Source organism: Pangasianodon hypophthalmus, chromosome 28 (genome assembly GCF_027358585.1).
Source record: "Pangasianodon hypophthalmus isolate fPanHyp1 chromosome 28, fPanHyp1.pri, whole genome shotgun sequence".
NCBI classification, from domain to species: Eukaryota; Metazoa; Chordata; class Actinopteri; order Siluriformes; family Pangasiidae; genus Pangasianodon; species Pangasianodon hypophthalmus.
The window spans coordinates 8799017-8819464 of NC_069737.1; the positions used below are offsets into that span (position 1 = coordinate 8799017).

Consider the following 20448-nt stretch of genomic DNA (forward strand, 5'->3'; position numbering starts at 1 on the left):
CATTCACAGAACTGTAGAGTTGACAATGTTCATAGATTAATATATTTAATAAACTGGAGGTTTGGTGTATGTCCAGTATGTATAGTAGGCGTTCATTTTATTTTATACCAATCTAGTAACCATAGACAAACACAAACACTAGTGGTGAAACAAACACAGTTTCCTTACTTTTCTTTTTAACCACAAAAAGTCTGTCCATGGTGCTGAAATCAACTTATACTATAAATAAAGACCATTGGCAGGTGTTCAAAAAGCATTATCGCTCAAATAATACTAGACATACATTTGTGTAAACTACTACAGCCATTCACCATATGATATAATGGTTAGGTTACATTAGTTTTGGGATTCTGTATATACACATATAGTTGTAGATTTATACCACAGCTCTGTTGAATGATCCAATCTGATCAAAAGATGTTGATTAATTTTCTGTACTAGCGTGGCTTTGACAGTAGTTTGGCTGCAAGGCAAGTCAGGTTTATATTAATGCACTCATTGTAATACTTTATTGTTTCTGTAGTTGCAGCTTACACAGGGACTTGTGTGGTGGATGGTCCACACACACACAAAAAAGTGTACAATTGGTCATATGGTGAAGTTTTTGGTGAGAAGACGTTATTTTGCATTTTACTTAAGTTTTTCAACACAGGAAAGGCTTAACGATGGAGGGCTTTATGGTTTCTTAGTAACAGCACAAGCAGCATTTTTTTTTGTTTTATTAACATGTGAAGGTGGTGAGGGAATGACAGTTTATAGCTGTTTTGAGATAAGTGATAACAGGAAATAACTTGTTTCATGGATGTTCCCAACAATAAACAGAAATATAAACTAATAAAATGTACAATGTGTCATTCTTTAATTAATGAGAATTGTTAGTGATCACATGGTACTGTAAGTGTGGAAATACTTAGTACCTAACTTGAGGCTTAACGTGAAACTCAGCAAAGCTCAGGATCTAACCAGGGACGCAAGATTTGTGTGGCAGCAACATTACCCACTGCACTGCCATACACTCAGTTTTATTGCTGAGTTAGCTAATTATTGGCTTTATTATTAAAACTGACTGTAGGTGTGGTATAATGAACAGAAAGCAGCTATATTTTATATTATAGTTCATGTGGTTTCTTACATGCTGTAAACACCATATACACCCAGTAAGATTGATGACAAACACCAGGAAAAAGGGGAATCTTTAACCCTTGTATTCAATTAGGTTATCATGTGCTATTAATTCTAAAGAGAAAGTATGATTTTTGTGCAAGGCTTTTAGCATTCAGTTAAACTAAAGTTGATTTGTATAGCAATTTTAATGAAAGACATTTTCACAAAGTAGCTTTACAGAAACCCCGGTGTAGATTAGATCCCGAATGAGGTGAGAGTGACAAGGGAAAAACTCCCTGAGACATCATGAGGAAGAAACCAGGCTCAAAGGGGAACCCATCCCGTTCTGGGTGACATCGGATAGTGAGATTATGAACTACTCACTAGCAAATACTCATTACTCTTCTTTTTCCTTTGAGATACATATTATATGAGATGAAATGCAACCAGTGTGTCAAATGCTGCCGTGTGTTGATCCACAATACATGACTCAAATTTATCAAGCATTTCAGAGGAGTATAACAACAGAAGCCAAATTTTCCAGCCAAATAGCACATTCATTAGAACCTTTTATACAATAAATGATGATAAATGTGTTTTATCTCATATTTTCAGTTCATTGTGTCAGTGCAAGCTTTTTATCATCATCCAGACAAGCCGATGTCTTTACTTGGAGCAAAAAGGGAAAGGACAGTATTGTTTGAAGGTATTTTCAGTGGAAAAAAATTTGACAGAAACAGATAATCACATAGTTCCCTCCAGGTATCACAAGCCAGTGACCTATGAACACGATTTGATGACCTGTGAAATGCTTTGAATTTAGAGAATGTTTGTAGTCCATAAGCACTGTGTATGAATTTTAAATCGGTTATGACTTGTCAGCAGCTTGTTAGCTCTGAATGCTACACCTGGATGGCCCTAGACCTAGATCTAAATGGATCCGTTATGTTTTGTGGTTGTGTGGCAGCCCGTGGCACAGGACTGCACAGATAGATCAAAGAATGGATTCCAATAAACATCAGCAAAATCTGGAAGCAAATGTGACATAATCAGTCAAGAGAATGAACCTGAAAAGAGGCTGGCTTATACCTCAAATATACCTCAAAATCTACTATGAACTACTTCAAGAAACACAAGCTGTAGCTTTGGAATGGCCCTTACAGTCCCTTGGCTTGCAAGACAGCCCAAGAATGTCTCTGAACTAGAAGCATTCTGCAAGGAAGAGTGGGTGAAAACTCATTAAACAAGAATAGAAAGGCTCCTAGCTGGCTACAAAAAGCATTTGCAATCTGCCAAAGGGGGTGTTACCAAGTACTGACTTAGTAGAGTGTCCAAACTTTTCCACATGCCACAATTACTATTTTTTTAGGTTTATCAAATAATGTAACTGTGCATCAACATTTGCAGAAAAAAACAGAGGTTGCAGAGGTTGTGTTTACTTTTTTTTCACTTAAAAATCAATAACATACAATGTACACCATGTAATTTGGCCTGGGGTGCCCAGACTTTTGCATACAACTGTATCTATGCTGCAAACATAAGTTTTTCTTACACTCGAAGGGGTTTCAGACTGTAGAGCAGAAGCTCTTTAGAAAATTTTATCAGATATTAAATTACATGTCGCAGGGAAAAAATGGTTCAGATTCTTGTATGTCTGTGTGTGTGTGTGTGTGTGTGTGTGTGTTTGTGTCTGCTTCTTTATGTTTGGGGGAGGTTTATTTAATCTTACATTGAATCTCTCTACCACACACAGACACACACCAGTCCTTTCTCCTTATTAATAGTGTCACCTTTTTTTTGTTTTGTTTTGTTTTGACCCTATTTTACAATAATGGGTGGAAACACTCTGATCTCGGCCTCCACCCAGCTCTGATTACAGAATCATAGTTAGAGAAGAATCTAACATAGAGATCACACTGTAGGATTTTCGGGTGATGTAATAACAGGTGTTCACCGAATGACTCAAGTAGTTTCCTTTTCCACAAACTGGGACCTTATGTGATAATTTTGTCTTCAATAAGGCTTGTTTCTGTCTCAGCATGCCTCTTTTCTCTCGCTGTTCTTTATTCCTTTCAGCCATATAGGACAAAGCAAACAGAGCAATAATACCTCCTTTGCTTTTGCTTTTTTTTTGTCAGGATTATGGTAACATAAAATATGTAATGGCCATAAATACTAGTACAAAAGTGTGATGGGTTTCTTTTTTGTGGATAAATCATTCCCCTTACATCGAGACTTGTTTTCTACTTAGCCTGTCATGTCATAATATTGGTCTAGAACTGTCTATTAGTATTATAGCTAATATAATATATTTTATTATAATAATATATTATATTATTGTAATAATATACCTTGCAGTTATTAGCAGTGTAAACAATATGTTTGGAATAAGACACACTAAAATGCTGGAGAATCATCCTGATGGTGAGTGTCTACACAGCTGTAAATGCAAATATGTAATATACAGATGGTGACAAATTGAAGAAAAAAGCAACATAAAGTATCTTAGTAAGATGTTTGGCCATGGCAAGCCACCAGAGCAGCTTCAGTGTGTCTTGGCATAGATTCTACAAGTCTCTGAAACTGTACTGGAGAGATGAAAGCTTTTTCTTGTTCCCCCTAAGGGGACAAGTGAACCCAAAACCATGCCAGCAAAATTTCGTCCCACGGCTTAACAGAACCAGCAGTTTGTCCATTTGGCACCCGTCTGGACGTGATGACCTAGACATAATCTCTATTATATAACTGTTTCCAATATTCATTCATTTAGCTGTGCTTTTCCATAAATGAGTCATGCAAATAGATTGAGGTAAAATAAATGAAATATCATTTCATTTTGAGTAATACAGACCACAAGGGTTAACATTTTGGTCTTAAACAACAGACTGCTTCATTTTATTTGGCTCAAGATCACTGTTTATCAAATGTGACCATCGGATGACCGAGAGACAGTACAAAAGGTCTTTAGTTTGCATAACTGTAGTAACAAGGGCCCAATATGAAGTCTTTTATCCCAGTAGTGCAACAGACTCTAACCTTTGTTTGATGTTTGGGAACAAGAAAATAATTAACAATATTAATTTTTTGTTATAATGCTTGGTACAGAATTGTTAAATTGCAGATTGTCTCTACTTGTACCATAGGATCTGGTGAACAATTTAAAAAGATAACGTTTGGCAGTCTCACTTCTCCAAAATCTGAAAAGGCCATAACGCAGAGAGAGAGAGAGAGAGAGAGAGAGAGAGAGAGAAATAGAGCTGAAATGGAGTCAAAGTTGCAGTATATTTACAATCATAAAAATTATACAAGAATAAAATGTAAGCATTTTTGTAAAATTTAAGCATGAGGTCATGAATCAGTAAATTGAACTTATGGCTAATAGTCTTGACACCACAGACCTGACATTTTATTAGACATAGGACTAATTTGTCTACCTGTTGATCTACCTGTGACTATTTTGTAATAGCTGAACTGAAATGATACCATACAAATAGACTCCAGTGCCCTCAAGGTATGTGTTATCAGGTTGATCTTGTCTTACACTTCATACTTATACTTGGAGAAAAAGGAATATTCACTGGTTTTGATGTAAGTAAACCTGCCTAGTTCTTTGGCTACTTGGTCTTTTGTATGGTTGCAAACATCTGAATATTACTGTGTATGGTAGTCTTTTTACAGTTTTATCTTAAATCAGAATCAAGATCAAAATGATTTCCCCGGCAGGGTGATATACCTGTATGACTTTATTCACAGTCACTGATATTGACCATATTTCTTTCTAGGTCAAGAAAACAACTGACCAACAAACTTTATCCTCTCCTTTTTCCTCCAAGATGTTGAGAGCTCCACTCATCACCGTCTGTGTTGGTACGCATTTTGTGTTTGAATTTTTGTCTGTATATCTGAGTTTTGGTGAAGGATTCAGATTTTTGAGTATCACATTGTGTAAATGTTGGTTTAATGTCAATTCTTATTTATGCAGCATATGATATAATAAATGTTAGTAACGCTTGAACAAGTCATCAGTTAAAAAAGCTAATTCCATAATTATGTCCACGCTTGCTGTTTTGTCAAACTGCTTATTTGCTTTCTTCTCTTAGGACTCCTTCTTATTTTTAGCAGCAAGGCTAAGCCAAATGGAAAAGACAAGAAGGCAAAACAAGGTACATACATGCAGCAATATTATGTCAGTTGTTTCATGGATATGATTTCTATTGATGTCTTCTTAATAGTGTATGATATGGGCTTCATGTCTGCATTTCCCTAGTTGTGCCAGATGTAGAATGCGATGTGCGTGCAGGGAAGATCAGCTTCCCAGAATTCATTGTTCGGTGCCCCTCCAGTTGCCGTGAGACCAAGGAGAGGGTTTATGGGACGGGGGTCTTTGCCTCCATATCCAGCATCTGCAATGCTGCTATTCACAAGTAGGAATGAACACAGCTCTAAAATTCTTAACCATCATCTACAGTGTGTTGTTTATTTAGCTGAATGGCCCTGTAATTATGCTAAGATGTAGCTTTGACTACAGATGCCACTGCACAAAGAGGGATTAGCTGTTTAAGAAGAAGTAACTTTTGCTTTCACATGTGCTTATAATGTTGAAACAATTTACTTTCTATCAACTTCACTGATGTCGTAGTGGCCGAGCATAAGATTTTCAGGCACTTCCTGGTAATCAGTTTCTAATCATCCAATTTCTCAATTGTTGCCCTCCAGTGGGGTCATTACGAATTCTGGAGGAAAGGTGATTGTAAAGAAGATGGCAGGACAAGCGCAATATAAAGGCAGTTTTGCAAATGACATCCGCTCACTGTCCCTCCCCAACTGGAGAGAGTCTTTCACTGTCTCAGGTAACATGGGCGTCAATTCCAGAGGTAAAAAACTGAAAGAAAATATTCTTCAGGACTGATGGTTCTGTCCTATTGGAATAGAACTCAATGTCTAAGACAGAACTGTTAAGTATTTTCAAGCTTCTGCTTGCATTTCAGTGGGCAAGCCAAAGAAAGGTGTGATCTACCCTGCTACCTTGGAATATACTTCTTCAAAATCTGCCACAGTGATAACAAGTAAGTGGTTTGTCATCTTGTACAACAGTAACAATGTTTATAGCTAAACACCTTAATCTCCCAGGACCTGTTGGCAGATCCATGCCAACAGGTCCTGGGATCCTACTGTAGTTACTGAACAATCCACTCAAAGAGAACACAGATTTTACAGTTGCCTTTTGTTCTAAAGAAATTATATTTATATTTGAAACTACATGAAAGTTTCCTTGCCACTGTCACTGTGGCTAGTCTGAGGAAATGCAGAAGAGAGGAATGTAGGCTCCTAACACTTTACAGTGAAAGAGTCCTTAGAGCAAAAGGCTGGAAGTGGAGTTAGTGGCAGTGCTGGCAGTACTGGCAGTACAGTATCCCAAACAACACCAAACTATACTTCTATGTTGTACAGAGAGGCTAATGCTTAAGCGTAGGTTCATAAACCTTTGCCTCAGGCTGCGTTGGTCTGACATTGGAATGCAGTTAAACACTACTGTTACTGTACAAGTTGTTTTTTTCCCTTTCGCCCATCTGTCCCTGTAAAGGTCAGAAGGAAGCCAAAGTCTTGGCACTCTCCACTGTATTGCCCATGACAACAGCTCTCGAGCCAATGACAACCACACTCGAGCCAACCACCACCACCACGACCACAACCCCACCCCCAACTACTCCCACCACAACTACGACCACCACTGCAAAGCCACGGGCTGCAGTACATAAAGTCAGAGATGCAGGTAGGCTTGTGTCTCTCTATTTAATAAGGGTGGAATGGTAAATGAACTGGAAAATGAACTGTATAATACTGATACAACCCCGTATTGCCATGGTTTTTGCTTACAAATTCACAATTCCAAAAAGGACCTAATTATAAACAGTACAGGATCACTCTTAGCCTTCAGATGAAAATCTTGATTTTCAAGACTATAAAAAGTATGCTTCCCATATCATCACACCCCTACCATTTCTCTCACACACCTGAAAAATACATGCATCCAAAAGTTCTACACTGACACAGATTCACATACAGAATTTTAACCACAAAATACAAAGGTTCAATGACTTTTGCTTTTGCATAATTGAATCATTGAATTATTGGATATTTGTGGATCTTTTTTCCTGAAAGTAATAGCAAGCCTTGTTTCATGGTTTATGAAGGTATGGTACACTGCAATTTCACTGCAACACATTACCCTTTAAAATGATCATTCTTTTAAAAACTTCTCTCGTGCTTGTATGTGAGATGCATGTGCTGGCATGGATATCTTTGGTCATATAACACTTTGGGGAAAACTCTGCCCTTGAGATGATCATTTTCAATTCTTTTTTTAAAATATAAATATTAGATCAGTCTCTCTCTCTCTCTTTCTTTCTTTCCCTCTAAAGTATCCCTTTCTCTCTAATCCAGGCAACAGTCACCCATACCTTGCCTCAGTGGCTGCAGCAGCCAGTGCACGTAAGTTCAATAGTGGATCTGATGCAATTTCCCTTACAAAATAGAAAAACAAATCGTTTTTATAAAAATAAGCATGGCAACAGTGATGCAGTGGGGAGCATTGCCACCTCACTGTCTTTTGACTATGCTAAATTGCCCCTAGGTGTGAATGAGTGTTTGAATGTGTGTGTACATGCTGCCCTGCAATGGACTGGCACCCCATCCTGGGTTAATAGTCCCACTTTGCACCCAGTGTTTTTCTGAATGGGCTCCAGATCCACAGTGAGCCAGGATAATCTGGTTACTAAAGATGAATGAATAAATGTATATTCCAGTCATAAATCTACTCCCTGTTATTCCCCCCTAGCCTTTGTGTTGTAGACAGTATTGTGCTTGAACTCCTTTTCTGGAAGGTTCTACAATGTTTGCTTTGGCCGTCATAGGTTTACTCTCTTTTGGTTTTCATTTTTGTCCTGGTTGATGGTAAACCATTCCTCGGTTATGTCAGAAGCAACTTCAGTACTTTCATACCACAGCAATACTTACAATTACTTGTAACATTGTAAATAATGGAATATGTTAAAGGCTGGTTATTTTTAAGGGCTTCAGTAGACTTTGGGACACACTGTTTTAACAAAAGTGATCCCCTGATATTGTTCCTATTGCAGTTGCAGCTTCTTCAAAAGAAGCTAGGAATAAACATTTATCCAACTACACTCTTCAGCTACACTAGCACCCTAAAGGTTTTTCCTTTTGGCAAATATTCTATAGTGAACCCTAGAACAGAGGTTTTCCCTTTCAAGAAAAAAAGTCAAGTAGAACCTTTTCTAGGACATTTCTAGAATCATCCAAAGAACCTTTGAGGAAACTTTTTTCTAAGAATGTTTATGTAAAATTCTAAATATCTTAGTCCAGCATAGAGGAAATTGTATTGACCATGTAAAGAAATAAAAAATGTATTGCTTCTATCCAATGTTGTCTGAATGCTCATGTTAAACTACATGAATCATTCTGTCTCAACATTGGCTATAGGGCAGACACAGAATGGCCAAGCAAAGGGTCTTCCTCAAGGTAAGTTGATCGTTTCAATCACAGAATGAGTGTCGGATTTAAATCACATTATCACCCTAAACTCTGAATATTACATTTCTCCAAAGCATCCAGAGGTGGCTCTTTTGCAGGTAGATTCTCACCTCGTATCAACCCAGGTAAAACGCTTTTCATTCTCTTGTAGGGATTTTTGCACCTTTAAAGATTACTTCAACCAAAATGCTAAATTAACTGCTGAAGATGAAAAGTGATAGAAAATACATGGTATTATATCCATGCAACCCAATTTTGTAGTGTATCACAGTATTGTCCAGTGAAGGAAACGTCAGGTAAGTACTTTAAATTAGAGTGAGCTTCATTCATTATTAGCATTTGTGGTTGAAGTATTCTTTTAAAAATGCTGTCTTTACAGAATTTCTCTCTTCTGTGTCTTGCTATCTCATCACATTCTGTTGCACTGCCTACAGTATACTCTTTCTATATATAACAGCAGGTTTTTATATATATAACTCATTTTTATCATGAGTTGGATCTATACCACCTTGCACGTCACACATACATACTTTTAATCTTCCCCTCTTACTCAAATACTTTGTACCTCAATCCTTCCTGTGTGTGTTCCCTCTGAAGCAACGTTTAAAACAAGTTTTTGACGCCAGTCCAAATCATCCCGCAAAACTGCCAGTCACGAGAAGGAAGCAGTAAATGACCACTCACATACACTGCCTTAATGCTCCCTGAGAGGCTATACCTCATCAGCTTGTTAAAATAATAATGCTGAAGTCACAGCTAGGATTTTATTGGTACACAGTGAGTTTTTTTTTTCAAAAGTGGTTTGGAAGCTCAGGTAATTAGCTGAAAAAACTGGCAAAAAAGGCACAAACATTGTCTGTGTGGTATCATCAGGATTCAAGTGTGCAATCTTCTTTATTCTACTCAGAGCTTGGACGGTTATTGTCTATGAAATTGTAGGCACATACTGATTATGCATACTCACAAGTTACAGTATACATGCATGGTGCCTTTGATCCAAAGCCCCCTGTGTTTAACATAATGTTTTGTTTTGGCCATAGGTGCACGCAGGCCAGAGGCAGGTACCAATATTCGGAGACAGCCATCAGCTCCTGCTACCTCAGGTTTGCAACTTTGTCAATCAGTATTTGTCAGTATTAACAGTGAAAGGATACATTGACCAAGATCATTTATTTTACATATACATCCGTAAATACACAAAATGTTACCTGTTGCCTTCTCAATTAGTAATATAAACAATATATGTGAAAACAGGTATCTTACTGTATCATAAAGGTTCATTTTTAGGGCCAGTCAAAGGTGTTTTGAACAGTTTCTTTTAGGATTTATAGTCCACTATTGGCAATTAATTAGGGGAAAAACATGTGTTCCATCAAGTACCTAAATCTAAATCACTATATTTAAGGATTTATTCATCGTCCACGCTCAGATTCTAATGAGACTCTAAATGGGATGCTAGTGGGATTTTAAATGTGTTTTAATAAAAGCAAGTGCTCTTGTTTAGTGAAGAAGCTACTGTAGGTTACTGTAAGCCTAGATTTGTGTTAGTATCAACTGTAAGACAAATACATGTTGTGTGCATGTACCTAATTAGTGTGATTCAGATTTCCCATTTCCAGTTAGATCTAGATTTTACTCAATAAAACAAAAAGTCACAAATATTTGTCAGTTCACTTATATGTACATATTTCTTAGATTTTCTAATTCTAGTATTTAACTTGAACCCAGTTCTTGAAGTTGAACCAAAAATATTATTAGATTAGATTATTAGATATTATTAGAATTATAATTATTACTGAATAATATAATTTAACATGAATAACTCAGTGATAGGCTAGAAATTAAAATGGTTAAAATGGTTGAAATGGCTGTGTGCACTCTGAGCATGTAAGTATCCTTTGGTTAAACAAAACTGGCACAGGAAATGTGACTCTGTTAACCTACTGATGCAGTACTAAGTCACAGTCCTATAGGAATTGTTTTCAGAAATTTTCACTTCATTATTGAAACTGAAGTGTCTTCTTTTAACCTGCCATGACTTGTCATAACACAGTCGAGGCTGGCCTGGAATGTCTGTGCAATATATCCTGTTTTCCTTCTCTATTTTTATTCATTTTAAAATCTAGAGAGTGAAAACAGTGAGGAATTTTCAGAGCCTCGTTCTGAGGCCTGTTCTCAGCATCTGTCCCGCATGCCTGCTACTGAGTTCCTGCTGTCTTTCATCGCCCTCACCCTAAAAGAAAAACAGCTGCTGCACAGCCATTAATTTCCTTTTTTACCTCTTTTTCTGCCCTCGGTCTTCTCGCTTCCTTCTGCTTTGCATTGTCATGCAGCTTTCAGTCGTGTCCAACCGGTCCAGCCTGAGAGGAACCAGCATACTGTCCACACCAACCCTGGTAAGTATTTGCAGCCCTGAGTGTGTGTTTCCCTGCTGACTGCTATATATCAAACAGCACATACTGTATATGCGAATGTCCATGGGTATCTAAAAACACTACATACAGCTGAACTATTTAAACAGTAAATACAGGGTTATAAAATATCCCTTTGACACATTGTACAAAAGCCTTTGAACTGAATGTTCTCCCTGCAAATAATCCTGGACTAGACTCCTGACTTCTCAGTTTGATGCCCATCCTTAGCTGAAATAGCTGAAATCTGTAGCTGAAACTTTAATGATGTTAGGAGCCAGGTATGCATTATGCAAAAAAGATCATGCCAGCTTGCATTCGCTCACTTTTAGGGTTTGAACCATTGGACTGAATTTGCCCAAACCAGAGGCATGTCTCAGTTATTTGCGATTACTTTGAATTTTCTTGTAAATCCAGTGCCACTGTGTGTCAATTTGTTGTGACCGCAATATTTCCACAAGGAATTCATGTTTTAAGTAATGTGAATACATTGCATTTACTATCGCTAATATGTATTTACTATTGCTTGATTTTTCTGCACTTAAAGGCAAGTGTTTATGGTAAACCTTCTACAACTGAATGGGATGGCCAGAAAGAGGTTACCTGCATAGCGTAACTGCGTCTCATGTATATATTGATGTATCTTTTGAACTTATTTCCTGACTAAAATACCGAACTCTGATTCTTCCATGGAATACAAAGAAAATGCAAATGTTGCGAGTTCTACTCGTAGGTTTGTCCTTTCAAGATTAGCCTTATAGCTGTGTTCTTTTAAACTGGAATGTTATGTCAAAGCTAATCTGGGACACTTCTATTTGATTTAAGAATGTAAAGAATGTGTGTTATGCCAAAAAGAAACATTTGTGTGGTATATATGCTTAATCTTCTTTGACCTTGGAGCATCTCTTCACGAATAGTACATAAATCGAGGCAGTTACTTACACAGGGAAATTAACCAGTGTTCAACAGCATCCGCAGCCCATTTTAGATTTAGTGGTTTTGACCACACTCAGTGGGAAATGGACCAGAAACCAGTGGTTCTCTAGATTCATGCTTTCAGAAAATAGCCACGAGCTTTTACAGAAGGTACATAAACTGAGAGACATACAAGAATGTGTGCATCTGTAAAGCATGCTGGAAAGCTTTTTAAAGCTGACACAGCATTTTAAAGATTCCCCATGTCCTTAGCCATGGCAATACCATGTCCTGTCCAAGCAGCTTAAATCCGTTCTCATGAGCCCAGTGGTACAGAAGTGATCTGTAGCACAAAGCTGAGGGCCTCAGATTTGGGATGGCGCCAACAAAGCTCAGTATTTTAGTGTGCAGTCAACACAAGAATGAATTGCTAATCTGCCTTGGGACAAGACCTCCTTGATTTGCCATTGTTTTAAGGCTCACCAAAATGCAAACCGAAGAGGGCATGGAAGGGTTAGTTTGGGCTAGGGCTAGGTTTTTGCCTGATGGGATGGTGTGGGGCTGAGTTGGTATAAGAGACATTGTTGCAGATCAGTCTGGTTCACTGGGTTTGCATCTCTGGAATTTGTTATATTGTGGCTTTAGCTTTATCTCAGACATAGTCAGAAGAAATAAATGGAAGGAAGTTAGCCCTTACTGAAAATTGCCCATTGGAAATGTTCACCAAATTCCCACGAAAATTTCCAGTGGAATCCCATGTTGAATTAATACCCATCACATATGAGATTTTACTGGGAGTTATTTATTATTTTTTTGAGGATGATGATTATATGATAATCTTATAATCCAGTTGAGTTTTAATGGGCAACAATTGGAATTATTTGTTTTTAATGGGGTTTTTAATCACTTATATTAATTGCACTACATAATATATTACATACAGTACACTGTATACTCTAAATATATGCATCTTGTACAAAGCATGCAATGTAATTGGTGATTACCAAACTTCATGAAAGTCCTATGTCATCCTACTGGTTTTATGGGAATTGTATGGGGTGCCATGTTAATCCCAAAGACATTCTGGGCTATAGGTATCCTTCATGGCAGGCTAAGTGGGAGTACCTTTCATGTGACTCTGTGGGGTTATATGGAGTTATCAATATTACACATGGATTCCAATGGGAATTTTCCTTAAGGATTTCAGTTACTTAGACATACTTGTAAAGTTGCCTAAGAACCAAAAAAGCAAGATACCAGTGATGAGATTTTGCATAAAATGTTCAACAGCTCTGTTCACTAATTTGGCTTTGTGCATTCTTAAACAAGTTAGCTCAAATCATGCTGTTCAAATCATAGTTCACAGAAGTGCCATTTTAGAATGTGGCATTGGTAAAAGACATTTGGGTGTTGGATCTTACCAATAATCACCTGGGAACTGTAAGTACATTATGAATATCTCTACATTCTCTCCATTCAGCCCTTGCTCGGAGAAAATGGTCACATCCTGCCTATGCTCAACCCGATTGGTTTTCTGGTCTGAGGAGACCAACAGGTATCTTGCATGGTGCTTGCGATTTCTCAGTTGTTTTATACAGAACATCTCTGAATGTCATTCAGTAACAGTATGTCATACTGAGAATGCCATAAAGAGACACTCTGTAGTTGCAAATTATGATGTTAACTCTCTGTATCCAGATGTTAGTAACTCTGAGCCAGACACGGGCTACACGTGGAGCAACGTGGACACTGTGGATTCTCCAGGTAAGATACTGTGTTATTCAGGGAGTTGGGAGAAGAGGCATTAACATAAACATTCATCTGCATTCAGGTGACTCAGTAGATGTATGTCACTTTGGTCAAACATCATCCATGCAGATGTATCTGTTGCTCATTTGGACTGTCATGTTGTAAGTATATGTTTTCAAGATGTCTTAACATGGTTCTGCCAGTGTCCTGCCCATATGACTTTCATGCTGTATGCAAGTACATATGCTGCTTCTATATAACATGAGCCATATGTGCTTATTGATGATCCATGTAATTGAGGAGCAGGTAAGGAATTGGATTTGAAATCCATTTTTCTGTTGGCTGTTTTGTTTTTTTCCGTAAAGGTCCCACATCCTACATTGTTTTGTCCACTTATTGAAAAATAAAATTTGTTTTTTTATGTAAAAAAAGACATTCATTTTTTCATGACTACTTGTCATGACTATCCCTCTAAATTAAATAGCCTGTTTTGTTACTGTGTATTAGAAAGTGTTATATGTAAATTATCTCTGTTCTAATTGAATGGTTGCCTCACGTGATATGATATGAAGCACATCATACCTATCCCTGTAATGTGTACAACTTTAAATAATGGCATCTGTAAGCTCAAAGCTGTTAAAAACATTGAAAATGCAGTTTATTTTTAGATTTTAAATTTTTTAATTTGAACTGAAATGCTCAGGCATGTCAGATAAAATAAACTTCAGCCACATCTTTTGAGTGTCTGGATCCTCTGGAAGTTTATGCGGAGACACGTTTCCTCACAGGCAGGAACAGCAACATTTAACTGCTTTCTTCCACTGCAATAACTGCTACAGATGTCAAAATGACTGGGTGGGTTTAACCTGCTGTAAAGTGGTCAGTTGGGGCTACCCTGCTGTAAAGTGGTCAGGTGGGGCTAAGCTGCTGTAAAGTGGTCAGGTGGGGCTACCCTGCTGTAAATGGAACTGGAGGCACGACCCTTCTGAAAAAGTGAATAAGAGGCAATAACTTGCTGAAAAAGTGAATGGACAGGTCTAAACTGCTAAAAACATGAATAGGAGGCACTAACCTGCTGAAAACGTGAACAGGAGGCACTAACCGGCTGAAAACGGAATGGGTGGGACTACACTGCTGTAAAGTGAGTGGGTGGAGCTAACGTGCAGTGGAGCTAACCTTCTGCAGAGTGAATGAGTGAAGCTAACCTGCTGTAGAGTGAATGAGTGAAGCTAACCTGCTGTAGAGTGAATGGGTGGAGCTAACCTGCTGTAGACTGAAATGGGTGGAGCTAGCCTGCTGTAGAGTGAATGGGTGGAGCTAACCTGCTGTAGAGTGAATGGGTGGAGCTAACCTGCTGTAGAGTGAATGGGTGGAGCTAACCTGATGTGTAGAGTGAATGGGTGGAGCTAACCTGATGTAGAGTGAATGGGTGAAGCTAACCTGCTGTAGAGTGAACGGGTGGAGCTAACCTTCTGTAGACTGAAATGGGTGGAGCTAACCTGCTGTAGAGTGAACGGGTGGAGCTAACCTTCTGTAGACTGAAATGGGTGGAGCTAACCTGATGTAGAGTGAATGAATGGGCAGGAATATTTAATAGTTAAATAGGATAGTAATATTAGTAATAGTAATATTTAAATAGTTTGTTGCTGTAACATTGAAGAAACAAGAAATCCAAAATGAGTTGGTTTTTGCAGCTTAGTCATCACAAATCAACCTTATGGACTGGGGAGTGAGTGGTACATTTTGAAACATGTTTAACAATGTTACCAATCTATATTAAGCTCTTTAATTTCAGAAAACTGAGGAAAATTTGGGGCTCCATGATCAATCACAGACATTTTGTGTATATTCCCCCAGTGCACGAGGCTGAACTTACTGTGTCTGAAATACCTGGCTCTTTCCTTACAGCTCCAGACCCAAGACCAGATATTTCAGAGTATGAGCGCTGGTATTATAACGTCGGACAGTATCGTAAGTGATCTTTCATTTTTGAATCGAAAAGGTGTTTCAATATTCAATAGTCAAAATATTGTAGGACGCTGTAGAATATATTATAGCTTAAACATTTATTTAAGCCATATTCATCATGAAATTCATTATGGATTAGTGGTGTTTGAGCATATAACTCTCATGAACTGAAAAATGTCTGAATGAGGTACATTTTTGTACAGGTTTAAACTTATCCTGTCAACTTAAAAACAGTGTTTGCTTCGAATCTTTGATCCAATGTTTTCTTTGATACTGAATTTAAATTAAATGGTGTGCAAATACCCACCCAGGGATATCTGTATTTCATTCTGCTTATTTTTTTTTGCATTGAATGCGTAGCATTTAGTAAACATGCTATAAATAATAAACACACCAGGAATGCACTGTGGCACCAAAAAGCATTGGTAAGTCCTCTTAGTGTTTAGTTCTTCTAAATTAAAGGGCAGGGTGTACAGCCTTTGCGATATTGCCAAGGCAACCAAGCTACAAGGATCTGGGTTTTGGAGTGGTTTTTCTGCACACGCCCCTGCACATAAACTGTTAAATGTGCAATAGCAGAGGAGCAGTGATCTTGTTTCCATTCAAGAAACAACCAGGAGCATGTAGCACCTTTTGGTGTGTTTGCATTCCTTATGCTTGCATCTCTATTCTCAGCTCCTCGACCAGCAGATACAGACAGTGGACCCAAGCACCTACCTGAAACCCTCCACACGAGAGGTACGTGACTGCATCACCGAAATGTACAAAACTGGTTTAATGTACACCTTGCCTAGCATTGTGTATTACTCTCTGGAGCACGTGTCATAAACCAGTTAATAAAGGTCAAATCTGTGTGCCTGTGAAAATCTGTGGAAACAGGTGTGGTCTTGTTTTATACATACCATAAGTCAAAAAGTGAGTCCTACTGCATTTTATGGATGAGTTACAGTGTATGCATAAAAAAATCATTCTACTTCATATTTCACACCATAACATCCACATGCTTGGCTTCCTGAGTTTTCAATAGCAGGTCACTTACAAAAGTTTGAATCTACTGATCAACTGTGATCAAAATGTATTCACCAAATTGTCGTTTTCTATATAGATTATTTGCTGAAAAGCAGAGTAAACACATTATTTGATGAAAACCAATAGTGATGATATTTCATAAATGACTCATGTTGTGATTTATGTGCTACCGGTTGGAATATAGAAACTACCTGTAAATTTCTGATAAGCAAGGGTGGAAAACATAATGACAAATTATACTTAAGAGAAAACAATAGATAATGTGTCAAAATCATACTCAATTAAAAGTGGAAATATCCAGAAAAAAATGTACTGAAGTAAGTATTAAAAAAGTTGCTACTATTAAATGCACTCAAGTATTAAAATGAAAATGTAACTGATGAAATTAAATAATGTTTTCATGTTTTATTACATATCTGAAGCTGTTTGCTTATTCGTAAGTTTTCTTATTTGTAAGTAAAATATCCTGTAAATAATGTTTACATTTAGCTAGAATTTGTCTTGCTGTCTAGCTAATTATATTAGCTACTTTAATCAATTAGTCTAAAATGGCATTAGCAAAGAACACAGGCTACAGTAGCTTAGTTAAAAATAGCTAGTTAATGTTAGCAAATTAGCTAAACTTACCTCAACAGGCTTTTTCGAATTAGATGGAGTTCATGGAGTTCCTTATAGGGAGGCAGAAGAGCCTCGTTTTATACAAGTCTTTGCTTACTGCGTATTGAAATTTGTTTACATTGTGCAGCATGATAAGGTCACCGCAGATGACAAATTGGCTTGATTCTTGATAGTTTATTTTCTACATTGATGAACGTAGAGATTTGCAGGGTCTAAATAAAAAAAATGTAAGGAGTAAAAAGTAAGTTTTTTTTTTTCTTGGAAATGAAAGACTATTTCAGTAACACTCATGTAAAGTATATATAATTTACCCAAAATAATGCTTAAGTATAGTAACAATGTATAATTACTCTAGTATTTTCCACATGTGCTGATAAGTATTGACTGAGTAAAATGAAATATTTGTTTTTGGTACTGGACTCTTTACATCCCATATTGCAGCATTCAGCTTGTTGGAATTGCAAAGCTGTGCTCACTGGCTGAATTGAAGTGTTATAAAAGCTATATATTTATCATGCCGTGTCTAAAACTATATAGTGCTCTACTTTGGGAATCTGGTGGGGTTTTTTTTCTCTTTTGGTAGCCATGTCCAGTATAATAGAGAAGATTCAGTGTACTGATGAAAAGTTTTTATGCACCACAATAGGTCACCTACATCGTGAATGGCTTGCAACACAAGTGGACTGAGAGCAGGTCATTTGCAATGAAGTTTCAACATGACTACTGTTGCAGAATAATGTATGAATTATAAAGTGTATGCAGTCATTTACACTGTGTGTATTCATTTGCCTTTTGTAGCCCTGTATTAGTATCTTAGTTCTCTTGATTCCTCAATATTGGGAATAGTGAGTGAGGAGCATCTCAGACGCATTGACAGTGTTTAGTCTTTCAGCTGAATATATGCTGATGTAATGTATTAAGGCATCACATGTGATAATATGTGCTGTGTATATTAAGGCAAAATTCAATCCTATCCAAGTAAACACACAGAGGTGTACCAATGTCACACTTTCATGTGAGCTTTTGTTGAGATATTGAGAGCGCGATGCTTTTGCTATCGCTTGGATGCTTGGTGCCATGATGTGATCTGTGTGATGTTAATGTCACAGTGGAGCCGGTGGAGGTCTGGAAGCCAGAAGGGAATCCTTTTGATTTAGGTGAGGCAGTTCTCTTGGTTCGCTCTCTCTTTTTCGCTCACTTACTACAACATTTTCCTTCTGGAAAGACCCAGAGCTGATGCCAGGGATTTCATAGGTTTACTTAGCAAGTTGATATGTAATTATAACTGTTTATAACAGGTTGAGATGCTCCTCTAATGTTACTAAACTGACCTCAGTACAGTCTTCATTTGTTTTAATACTGTATAAAACGTCTCTTCTCCTCCCTAGACCACAATGTCCGAGGGCAAGACTCCTTACCCAGAGTTCCAGACACTCAGGGAGACCCGAGTAGGTTCATTTTAGTTCTTTCAGTACCTCTGAATTCCTTCAACACGCATACTTACATGGAATGTCTTTGATGTTGTTCTTCAGTTACAACAGTGAAAAGATATCGAACACTGCAAACAGACACCACTGAATTCCTAGATAATTGGATCATTTCTTTTAAAATTATGAATTAATGAAACAGCCTGTAGCATCAACCAATCAATCTATTATGAAAGCCAAAAATCCATGCCATCCATCCATCCATCCATTTTCAGTACTTTTTGCTATATTTATACATTCAAGGTTAATCTTAAATTACAAATTGCTCCACTTGCCGAAAGGTTTCTCCGAGTCTACAATACAAGTATATGCATGTATCTTTCATTGCAGACTGTAAAGTTGACATTGCCTTCCTCATGGATGGCAGCTGGAGCATCGGGAAGCGTCGTTTTAAGATCCAGAAAGACTTCCTGGCTGAGGTTTCCCAAGTCATCAATGTAGGCGTAAATGGCCCAATGATGGGGATCATCCAGTATGGGTAAGCCACACTTTTTGTCTTTTTTGTCTGTAGCTTAAGTGGAATTAATTTAGTGAGAATATGAATAAAATAATGGCAAGAGAGCAGAACATACAGTATATTAGTTCATTTTTCTTTCTGGTTCACAAGGGATGATCCAGTGACAGAATTCAGTCTGCGCCAGTTCTCCAGCTCCAAAGACCTCAAACCTGCCATTGACAAGATTACCCAGAAAGGCGGGCTCTCCAATGTGGGTGAGTAAAACATGATTCTAATTTAATAAAGCATGCTAGTTCTCACGTTACATAGCAAGAAACAAAGCGACTAAAAAGCATGCATTACCTATAGATGTACACTGCAATACATGATATCAATAAAACAAAATAAATTCTTGAATAACTATTTGCAGTAGAATAAGACAGCATCATTAATATAGCAAGGGTAGTTGAAGGTAGATCCTGTCTTAAATGATTAAATAACAGAGTAAGCCATCATCACAGCTGCATTTCAGCAGCTGATTAGCCACAATTCTGCTACTCTTAAAATCAGCAGGGATTAGTTATTTAAGCACTGCAGAAGCATTGCATTCTTGGAATTAAACAAGGAACGTGAGCAGTACCTTATTTTAAATTGGGCATTGGCTAAACATTAATCTCTCTCTCTCTCTCTCTCTTTCTCTCTCTCTCTCTCGCTCTGCAACATAAGCCGCTTCGTCATGAATGTGAAAAGGCCACAATTATCACTTGGTTGTAGCCGACGCTGCCCATATCTACATATGCGAGGTTGACATTAAATCTAAAATTGAAATGGGAACTGTTAAGTAAATTACAGGGCTGCCACTACACACTGGTGATTTTGTTTCTTTTGACCAAATGTGGATTTTTCCACTTACATAGTTTACATCTGACATTGTGTTTCAGACATTATGTCCATGTCTCACCTTAATGTAAGCCAACTGTGTGGTTGTTTTCCCTGCTATGACACACCTGCTGTAGACCATCAATAAATAATGAGCTGAATCAGTCGGAAGTAGGGAAAACCTGAAACTGCTTTCTGGTAAACACCCAGGAGTGGAGTGTGATATAAGTATCCTTCAGTTAGCTAAATTATGGCTTAACTAGGTACTTGTGACCTTTATGCCTATATTGGACCATGC

General features: G+C 37.6%; 1 protein-coding gene across 10 annotated transcripts in view; it reads left to right on the forward strand.

The window, feature by feature from the left end:
• The window catches only part of vit (vitrin), a 30711-nt gene that overhangs the window by 2908 nt on the left and 7355 nt on the right, over positions 1 to 20448 (forward strand). The window contains exons 2-20 of one of the 10 annotated variants that reach the window (XM_026943123.3): positions 4887 to 4971; positions 5205 to 5267; positions 5372 to 5528; positions 5821 to 5954; positions 6093 to 6170; positions 6689 to 6877; positions 7549 to 7596; positions 8608 to 8646; positions 8733 to 8783; positions 9699 to 9761; positions 10992 to 11054; positions 13465 to 13539; positions 13683 to 13748; positions 15642 to 15704; positions 16377 to 16439; positions 18458 to 18505; positions 18737 to 18796; positions 19166 to 19313; positions 19443 to 19546. In XM_026943123.3, coding sequence (XP_026798924.3) covers positions 4938 to 4971; positions 5205 to 5267; positions 5372 to 5528; positions 5821 to 5954; positions 6093 to 6170; positions 6689 to 6877; positions 7549 to 7596; positions 8608 to 8646; positions 8733 to 8783; positions 9699 to 9761; positions 10992 to 11054; positions 13465 to 13539; positions 13683 to 13748; positions 15642 to 15704; positions 16377 to 16439; positions 18458 to 18505; positions 18737 to 18796; positions 19166 to 19313; positions 19443 to 19546 — 1546 coding nt within the window. In that variant the 5' untranslated portion in view covers positions 4887 to 4937. The remainder of the gene's footprint in view (positions 1 to 4886; positions 4972 to 5204; positions 5268 to 5371; positions 5529 to 5820; positions 5955 to 6092; positions 6171 to 6688; positions 6878 to 7548; positions 7597 to 8607; positions 8647 to 8732; positions 8784 to 9698; positions 9762 to 10991; positions 11055 to 13464; positions 13540 to 13682; positions 13749 to 15641; positions 15705 to 16376; positions 16440 to 18457; positions 18506 to 18736; positions 18797 to 19165; positions 19314 to 19442; positions 19547 to 20448) is intronic. The other 9 variants (XM_026943125.3, XM_034301318.2, XM_026943124.3 and 6 more) reach the window with 9 other exon arrangements.